Source organism: Sceloporus occidentalis, unplaced genomic scaffold, assembly GCF_023333645.1.
Source record: "Sceloporus occidentalis isolate IW3139 unplaced genomic scaffold, rSceOcc1.0.p SCAF_5, whole genome shotgun sequence".
Classification (NCBI taxonomy): domain Eukaryota; kingdom Metazoa; phylum Chordata; class Lepidosauria; order Squamata; family Phrynosomatidae; genus Sceloporus; species Sceloporus occidentalis.
In genome coordinates, this window is record NW_028316985.1 from 1,592,501 (window position 1) to 1,602,592 (window position 10,092).

Here is a 10,092-nt window from a genome sequence, read left to right on the forward strand (position 1 = left end):
CTCCTTCTCCTCCTCTCAGGGCCTGCTGCCTATGGGCTCCCTCCCATGCTGGGGCCCAAGGTGGTCAACAAGACCTCCGCTCCCAATTACTCCCTTTTCGGCCGCAGCACCATTGGCAGCTTCTACGAGGATCTCAGCAAGGTGAGAGCAGACCTGTTTGGCTATGAATGGCCACTAACAGGTGATTTGGAGGGTCTCCACATCTCACCCCGATTCATCCTTTTCTGATGGAGGTGGGAAATAAGAAACAGCACAGTCCACTCTGAGTATTATTCAATATAGCATCTTTTTATATAATTTGTAAACATCGGTAGACAAATTCATTCACCTTTACAGTTTCATTTAGATCTGTGAAGGATTAATGTAATATAATCTTATATTAGTATAATCTCTCACACACTCACCTTTGGATGAATGATTTCCAGGCTCATTTGACTTGGATGCCTCCCATTTTTGTTGGAGGTTCACTTAAGTCCAGATCTCTGTATGTGCTCTACTGTGCTACTTACTGCTTTTCTTTAGATTTATATACAGTAAGACCCCATTTAATGCAAGGGGTACATTCTGGAACCATTCACTTAGAACAAAAACCACAGATAATAGCGTAACCTATTTTTCCTACCTGAAGAGAACAAGTCTTGGGTTTCTGGTGGAAGCATACCATAAAGCATACCATAAAGCTGTGCTGGAGGACTTAGAAATGCCAGGAGAGAACACTTCTCTAGGCATTTCTGGGTCCTCTAGCATGATTCTATGGTATGCTTAGGGCAGACGTTTTCCAGAAGAGCATGCAAATCCAGCTAACAGGGGGGTAGCATACAGTGAATCAATGCGACATAATGCAGAAACATGACATAACGCAAATGGTGCAAAGGACCTTCAGCTCTTGGCAAATAAGTGAAACCACAATAAACAAATCCATGTTAAACAGCATCTTACTGTAATTTAAAGGAGGGAAATGTAGTATATAAATATAAAAATAAATACTGATAGAACATAAACACCGATACTCTGCTTAGTGACATATGTATGTACAGACAGACGCAATACACTGGCTTCCTAGCGGTGTGAGTCCATGGTGTACAGACGACGCATGCCCCAAAGATGGCGTTACGCTGCTCCACTGCTCACATGGGGGTAGCTTTTCTGAGCTCTAGTGGCACTGGGTTTAGATGCTGCGCACTGTAGGAGCGCTAAAAAGCAGCGGTAGCAGTAGAAAAGGCGGTGTTTTTCCAGCACAAAAAGGAGCAGCATTACCCATTTCTTTTTGTGCTGGAAAAACTGGATTGGGGCCGCAGCATGTGGTTGCCACAGCCCTGATCCAGTGATCAAAGGGCTGGCGTCAAGCCATCTGTTTCGGCCCTATAGTCACATCTCCTGGCCTGATCAACCCTTTAACTCCTTAAGAGCCAGCCGCTGCCTTAGGTAAAGGGAATCTGGTGTCCGATTGAGTTACAAGGATGATGAAGTTTCCAGCCCCCTCCCACCAGCAAGTGAGGTTGCAATAAGGAATTGTGAAGGGTCTTACTTCTCTTTGCTATAGTATAGCCTCACCTGTTGGATAGAAACGTCCTCCTCCGTGCTCCACTCCAGCAGCTGAACAGACCACTTCCACCCAGTCTGGCTTCTGGCTCCTAAGATGGGCTTGCAGGGGCATTTATGTAGTCCTTCTGAATACAGAGCAGACATCGCTGTGTTCGACTGGAATATCAGTATGCAAAGGAATCTTGTAGCAACTTTGAGAATAACTGGGTGAAAGATGTTGTAGGGTAAACTTTCTTAGACCTAGGCTGCATCTGTACTGCAGAAATAATGCAGGTGGACACTGCTTTAACTGCTGTGGCTCAGTGCTATGGAATCCTGGCATTTGCCATTTTAGGAGATACTTAGCTTTCTCTGTCTGAGAGCTCTGGTGCCACAACAAAACCCAGAATTCCATAGCACTGAGGCAAAACAGTTAAAGCGGTGTAAGACTGCTTCATTTCTTCATTGCAGATGTAGTCTTGGTCTACTTCTTCCAATGCATGGACACCAGCCAGCCCTATAAGGGACCAGATTTCCATTTCTCCAGTAAGATACGTTACTTAAAAATACCTGGCGATCCTACTTGTGACCCTTTTTTCTCGCTTCCACGACAGACTCCAGGGCCTTGCAATTACCGTGTGGTGGATCCTGGTGTCTACAAGCACCGTCCGCCACATTACAGCATGCTGGCTCGCAACATGCCGCCCGGCGACACCACTCTGAAGCCGGGGCCGGGAGCCTACAGCCCTGAGAAGGTGAGTGGCTGGTTGTGTGGCAGGTCAAGGGGAGAGCCAGGATTGGATTGCCATAAATCTCATAACCAGTGTTGTGTTGGAGTGTTGGACAAAGACTCCTGGTGACTGGGGTTCGAATCCTGGCTCAGTCACGAAGCTCTGGCCCAGTGTCCACACATGGCTCTAAGGCCACATTTTGCTGACCCTTGACTTAGGCCTAAGTCTTGCAACCTGACATGAGACAAGAAAGAAACACAAATAAGGCTAGGAGAAACTCAATGAAATCACAACTGGGCAAGGTGGCCAGACATCCTCCTTTTCCCGGACATGTCCAACATTTAAATATTCTGTCCGAGAAGAATGTCAAAATGTCCTTCATTTTGAGCATGGCTAAGGAGCCTAAATTCATATTTATATTGGTGCTTCTAGCCTTTACAGTGTTTTGTAATGGCCTACGCTTGTCTTGACTGACCTACATTTTGTGGTGCCGTATCCTCCTTTACGGTTATAACATCTGGGTCACCCTGTGACTGGGAGATTTTTTTATACACTCCCCTAAATTCCACCATGGATGTCCATGAAGGTGGATGGATAGGACAGATTACCTGCGGCACACCTAGCAAGCGGATCTCCTTGGTGCAAATTTATCTTCTCACCAAGATCTTGCATCTAAAATCTCCTCCAGCGGCTCATTCTCGCTTACATTTAAACTGGTTTGCGATACGCCTTTGCTCCGTGTTGGTAAATCGATTCCAAAAGGTGGATCTTTTCATTATGTCCTTGTAATTGCTTCTTTTTTGGCACGATTGTTGTCCCCACTAGTTTACGCTGCTTCAAAATGCATGTCAATCATCTATGTGTCATCAGTGATGTAAGCGGCAGCCCGGCTTGGGAACTATATGTATACAATAAATTGATAGAATATTCAGTTTATTGATTTTGCTACTACTTGCTTCACTATGAGCTGCCGTCGGACTGCCTTGGTAACTGCAAGTAGTTGCAAAACCAAGGAATCAGATCTTCTATCATTGTTTTTTAAAGTGATAGAAGATTTGATTCATTAGTTTTGCAACTACTGATGGCAAGTAGTTGCAAAATCAATGAATCAAATCTTCTATCGTTTTTTTTTTTTAAATCATGCACCCATAGGTCACACCAGAAGCACAAAGGCAGCGCAAAATAGTGGATGTACCAAAAACTGAGGAGGGATGGTAAACACCCCTTCTGCCATTCGTCCCTCCCCTCCAGAATGATGCGATTCAGATCCGTTGTTCCCACTTGTTGAATACGCTCCAGAATCAATATTTTTCAAAAGAACTGCCAAAGAACTAGTGCTAGGAAAGAGTGGGGTTTTTGCTTTTGCCTCGCTTCATTGTGATTGAAATCGATCGCAGTAGGATCAGAACTGGTTTCAAATGGGAATGACAGGCATACAACCCGATCAGCAATTCGCTTTGAATCATAGTGGGAATGCGGCCTAGGAATCTTCTGTGCCCCCCGCTTTCCCTGCTTCCTAGACAATAATCCTGGTTTTCCTCTTCTCTGCAGTATACCCAGCAGCGTGGCTTGACCTTCGGGATCCGCCACTCAGACTACGTGGCTCCTCTCATTGTGGACGTGGCCGAATAAGTCGGCCCAATTGACAGGAACAGACTGGACAAGAAATGTTCATTTGGGAATACTCACGGTGCTTTGTGCTTTGTGACCTTGCCGTGGCAGAGGGTGGGCAGAGCAGGGTGGGCTGGAAGCATCAAAGGTGTGAGTGGTTCATCTCAGCTGGGGGTGAATTGGGGGGCCGGGTCCCCTGGGATGCAAAGTCCAGCCCCTCAAGTCCTTTGCAAGATGCAGCATCCTTTAGAGGAGAGGACGTTGGAGCACTGTTGGTTCTCTCTGCCCCTAGTTTCTTTGGCTAAATTATTCTGGGATGTAACCCTATTTATCCTAAAGGCATTGTTAGATCCCATCTGATCTTGGAAACTAAGCCAGGTCAGCCCTGGTTAGTACTTGGAGGGGAGACCACCAGCAAATACCAGGTGTTGTAGGCTGTATTTCAGAGGAAGGAACAGGCAAAACCATCTCTGTGGATTCCTTGACTGAGAAAACCCTATGAAATTTATGGGGCCACCATAAGTCAACATGCAAATTGAAGGCACACACACACATAAATAACCTGTAGATGAGATGGAGGTGAAGGAGACAAGAGTTTCCCATGCCACAACCCCAATGAGCATTTTATGCACTCTGTGCTTCAAATGCAAATAAAAATTCTGCACCCCCAAAATGCTGAATTCTGTATAAACTAGACAAAGCAAGAAAACATGCAGATGAATTCTAAGTTGCACGATGTATTCAGCCTGCAGACGCCAGTGTTTCTGGATGCTGAATTTTGATTATAGAGTGTACAAAATCCAATCGTCCCACCTGGTGATCTCTGAAAATCTTTGAGTCTACCTAGATGTAAAAGGGAATGTGCATGTATTCTGATTAACCCATTTCCCCCTTCCACAGTGGGACTTCCTCAGAGATACATACCCAAGCAATCAGATTTGTAAACTAAGCCCATGTTTACCTTCCCATGACCAATCACAAAAAGCAAGCATGCTAAATGCAAGATGCAACAGCATGTGTTATTACAAACAGACATCTTTCTCCACTTGAGGGAGCACTTTTGTCAAAAATATGAGAAAACTATCTTCTGGTTTTATTCCAATCTCTCCAGCTCTTTCCGTTTTGCTCAGATGTTTTCCAGCACATCTTTACAACAAAGCTGACTGGAAGCTTGACATTTTGCAAATGGAAAAATATGGTTCTTTGGAAGCTGAACTCTGTGACTGCAGTTTGCACTTTCTAACAGTGTGGAATTGCAGCTTCTATATTACTGTTACTATTGTGTCATTAATTCTGCATATACAGTGGAACCTCGGGATACGAAATACCCGGGTTACGAATTTTTCGGGACCCGAAAAAATCCAATTGGAAATTATTGATCCGGGTTACGAACGTTTTTTCGGGTCCCGAAAAAACTTTTGGTGCTTTTTGCCACGATTTTACACCAAATCGCGGCTTTTCCCCATTAGCGGCTATGGGGATTCGGCTTGCGAAAGCCGTTCGGGTTACGAAAGCGGCCGCGGAACGGATTACTTTCGTAACCCGAGGCTCCACTGTATATGTGGCAATAACCACAGAACAAGGAGGAACTCGTATTTGGTTCAGCTTCTTGCATTAAGGCATTTGGACCCAACCAACTCTGTTAGACCTTTTCTTAAGAGCCGGCAACAAAGGAAATTTCTCAACCAGCAGAGGTTTGTGCTCCGTTGTTGATGCATCCTTTTAGAAGATGAGTTCTTTTAATATCTAAGTCTAAATCTATCTTCTGATTATTTACTGATGGAGGCTGATGCATTTGCTCTGGAGAAAGGTAGGTGCAGGGAAGGAAGAGGAGGAATGAGGACAATGCCCCCAAATAAGCATTCTGACACACACACCCCATGAAAGTTCTCCAAATGACATAGTAAAATGGTGTCCCTTATATAAAATGGCAAAAATCAAGGTTTGTTTTTTGGAATTTATATACACTTGCCCCTTGGAATTTGTGGGAGATCTGTTCCGGACCCCCTCCCCTGCGAGTTCCAAAACTCGCGCATATTCAAGCACCATAGGCTTGAATGGGGCACTGCATGTGAAGTGCGTACCCTATTGGGGTTAATGGCAGCTACCCGTCTGCAGATCTACAAGTCCGTAGATCTCAAATCCGTGGACTTGGAGGAGTGACTGTATTTTAAAAATATTTTCAAGCTGTGGATGCTTAATTTGTGGATAAAAAAATCTGTGGCTATGGAGGGCTGACTGTTTTGTAGAATGACAGAGTTGGAAGAGACCACAAGGGCCACCCAGTCGAACCTCATTCTGCCATGCAGGAAGACACAGTCTAAGCCCTCCCTGGGACAGATGGCCACCCAGACTCTGTTTAAAAACCTCCAAAAAAGGAGACTCCACCTGACTCCAAGGCAGCATCTTCCACTGTTTAACAGCTTACCGTCAGACAGTTACTCCTAATGTTGAGGTGGAACCTCTTCTCTTGTAGCTTGAATCCATTGCTCTGGTTCTCTGGAGCAGCAAAAAACAAACAGAAAGAAAATATTACAGGAGGGGGAGAATTCTTATTCCAGGGGCACTATCCTCATCCTGCCCCCCCCCCATATCTATATCCCAAAAATGGTGTGTGGGAAGATCCTGCAAAAGCTAGATTGTTTTCAGATGATGTTGCACGGCATCCCCATTATCCCGGACTTAACCTGTGAATAAAACAACCAAAATGTGCCAGATTTCCCAAAGCGGCCAAATCGCGCACTTAATTAGCGGGTTAAGTCCGGGATAATGGTGACGTCATGTGACATCGTCTGAAAAACAATTCCATTTTTGCAGGATATTGCAAAATTGTCATTTATCCATGGGGTTTGGATGCTTTCCTCCCGAATGATAAGCTCCTCAGAGATAATTTAGTAGTGAATTCCTGCATGGCAAGCAGTTGGACTGGATGGCCTTTGGGGATCCCTTAGGTGCAATGGTATTTCCCAGCTCCCCCAAACCATCACCCAGCCATTTTGCTTTATGTCCCTGTGATGTGTCTGTCTACACCTGTCTCTCAAGAATGTGTGCCCTGTTTATGTGTTGAGTAACCTGTTCACTGATTTAAACATAAAATCACAAGTTATGCCTGTGAAGAACTTTGCAAAATAAAAGCTCTAGATCCCCCTGATCTCCAGATTGTTGTCTGGCGTTGTTGCTCTTTGCAAGCATAAAGGCAAAGAAGGCCTTTCCTTCTCCTCTATCTCTCTTCAGTCCTCTTGTTCTAACCCTCCTAAAATCTTGGCTAGTTCCTTTTTTGGGGGACAGGTCACTGGGTTCCCATTGCAAAGGATGTGCTGCAAAGAGAGCGTGAGAAAACCTTCTTTCTGCAGAAACTGCCTCCCTCTCCTCCTCGACTTGCACCACTTGGAACAAGGCGTCTTCCTTCTGGATTCCCCTAAAGAGGATGTTGAGAAGGTGCAGCATGTCCAAAGGAGGGCCACCAAAATGGTGAAGGGTCTGCCCTGTGAGGAACGCCTTAGGGAACTGGGGATGTTTAGCCTGGAAAAGAGATGTTTAAGAGGTGATATGATAGTATTTGAAGGGATGTCATATTGAGGAGGGAGAAAGCTTGTTTTCTGCTGCTTCAGAGAACAGGACCTGGAATAATGGCTGCAAGCTGCAGGAAAAGAGATTCCAGCTCAACATCAGGGGGAAGGTCCTGGCAGTAAGGGCTGTTTGATGGTGGAACCGATTGTTTCCTTGGAGGGTAATGGGGTCTCCTTCTTTGGAGGTCTTTAAGCAGAGGCTGGATGGCCATCTGTCGGGGATGCTTTGGTTGAGAGTTCCTGCATGGCAGAAGAAGGGGGTTGGACTGGATGGCCCTATGGCCTCTTCCAACTCTATGATTCTATGAACCTCCAGAACCAGAATTCATCTTTTAATGAGAATTCTTGATATTGTTCAACATGAAAACAATTGCTTGTTTTTCCAGAGCAGACACGGACTTCTTACAGCAAACAGTGTGGCTCCTGGGTGGTCCTAGGGGAGAAAATTGGCCCCAAGACCCACCAGAGTCACCCATCCCTGCTGCAGGGTCTACTCTAAGTAAAAGGAACACATCTCCAGGTAGCATCTCAGGCTTGTTCTTTGAACTTGTGACTTTTAACGGGAGTTGCCAGTTCAGAGCCAATGTCCCCCACTGACCTTCAACCTCTCCTCCTCCGAAATCCTTGAGTGAGGACAACAATCACTGCAACTGTGTCCTGGGTAATAATTGATAGGGCAGACTTGAAGGGACCTGGTTCATGAGTAATGGATTAAAAACTCATCCGAACAAAAACCCATCGGTGATACCTTTATTGGCCAACCAAAATGTGCAAGCTTGCAATAAGTATATTGTGCATTTCGGTTGGCTAGTAAAGGTATCACTGATGGATTTTTCTTCGGATTTGTTAAATGAATGAATGCCTTTATTTCAGATAACAAACCCTAGGCAGTATAAAAACAAAACAACAACAGTAACAAATTAAATAACAGCAAGAGTAGTACATACATGGCATATAAACGAACATGTAAAATACATTATAACGGGTTTTGTTAACAGACTCGCTGCCACTTCATAGTCCAACCTACCCCAATTTTCCATAAGTGTTTGAGCCAGGAGAAGACAGCTCTGCTCACCTTTATAACACATGCATTATGAACTTTTATAACACAGAAAATAAACTTTACAACTTCCTCTGTGATCTTTTTGTTCTCATCTGCCAATAAAAACTTCAGGTATCACTCAGAAGTTCTGCCTGGGTGTCTCTTTAATAAAGGGGTAATTAAATGGTTAACGCAGCCATCCCTATGATGATAGAATCATAGAGCTGGGGAAGACCTCAAGGTCCAACCCACTGCCTTTTATCAATGACTTGGATGACAGAATAGAGGGCATACTTATCAAATCTGCAGATGACACCAAATTAGGAGGAGTAACTAATACTCCAGAGGACAGGATTATTATTATTATTATTATTATTATTATTATTATTAACCTTTATTTATAAAGCGCTGTAAATTTACACAGCGCTGTACATACAATCTTTTTAGTTAGACGGTTCCCTGCCCTGGGGCTTACAATCTAAAAAGACATGACACAGAAGGAGAAGAAGGGAGTGGTGGAGGGAAAGGATAAGAGGTCCAGCAAAATTCAAAAGGACCTGAATTGATTAGAAAGCTGGGCCAAAGCTAACAATAATTCAAGCAGGCTAGAGAAGCATATAAAACCATTTAACAAGTTAAAACAAGGAAGGCTAAAAACAGCCAAACTGCTGCCAGGATCAGTCTGGAACACTGGTCTGGACTGGGATTTTAGTCTGATCCAATGTTTTTCTTTTCTTAGATTCTGGCAGAAACTTATCTATAGATCACCACCCAAAAGTCAGGAAAAGTCTTCCTCCTGGTAACTGGAGATAAGGGGCACCTTCTCTAGTGAAGCAAAATCCTGGCCTCTGCTGTGGCACAGATGGAGACCTTATGGTTCCAACATTTCATTTAGGTACCTGTTTTTGCAGCACAGAGGGACACTTGCAGAACATCCAGCCTGGGCCAATTTTTTATCTGGAACTGGGTGCAAAGCCAGGCCTCTCCAAGGTTGCATCTGCACTGCGGACATAGTGCAGTTCGACACCAGTTCAACTGCCATGGCTCCATCCTATGGAATCCTGGGATTTCTAGTCTGTTGTGGCACCAGAGCTCTCTGAAAGCAAAGGCTGGATATCTCACCAAACAGCAAATCCCAGGATTCCATCCAATGTCTAACTGCATTGTTTCTGCAGTGCAGAGGCAGCAATAGCAATAGCAAGTACATTTCTATACCACTTATCAGTGCACTTAAGCACTCCCTAAGTGGTTTACAAAGTGTAAGCTAATTGCCTCCAACAAACTGGGGACTCATCTTAGCAACCTCCTCAGAAGGATGCAAGCCTGAGTCGAGCCTGAGCCCTTTTTCTGGTTATGAACTCGCAACCTTATAGTTTTGAGTGAGTGGCAGCAGGACAGGCATTTAACCATTGCGCCGCCAGGGCTCCTAAGGCAGTCCAAGACTTTGTTTAGTACCAAAAAAGTAACACACCATGACTTTATGCTATGGAATATTGGGATTTGTAGTTTGGTGAGCTATTTAGCCTTCTCTTTTAGAGAGCTCTGGTGCCCTCACAAACTACAAATCCCAGGATTCCATCGCATGGAGCCATGGCAGTTAAAGCGGTGTCAAATT

The 10,092-nt window shown here is 44.6% G+C and overlaps 1 protein-coding gene across 3 annotated transcripts in view; it reads left to right on the forward strand.

Moving 5' to 3' along the window:
- Positions 1 to 7,031, forward strand: part of CIMAP1B (ciliary microtubule associated protein 1B) — a 13,881-nt gene extending 6,850 nt beyond the window's left edge. For all 3 annotated transcript variants that reach the window (XM_089527349.1, XM_089527348.1, XM_089527347.1), the window contains exons 5-7: positions 20 to 141; positions 2,139 to 2,279; positions 3,807 to 7,031. In XM_089527349.1, coding sequence (XP_089383475.1) covers positions 20 to 141; positions 2,139 to 2,279; positions 3,807 to 3,887 — 344 coding nt within the window. In that variant the 3' untranslated portion in view covers positions 3,888 to 7,031. The remainder of the gene's footprint in view (positions 1 to 19; positions 142 to 2,138; positions 2,280 to 3,806) is intronic.
- The last annotated feature ends 3,061 nt before the right edge of the window (positions 7,032 to 10,092 follow it).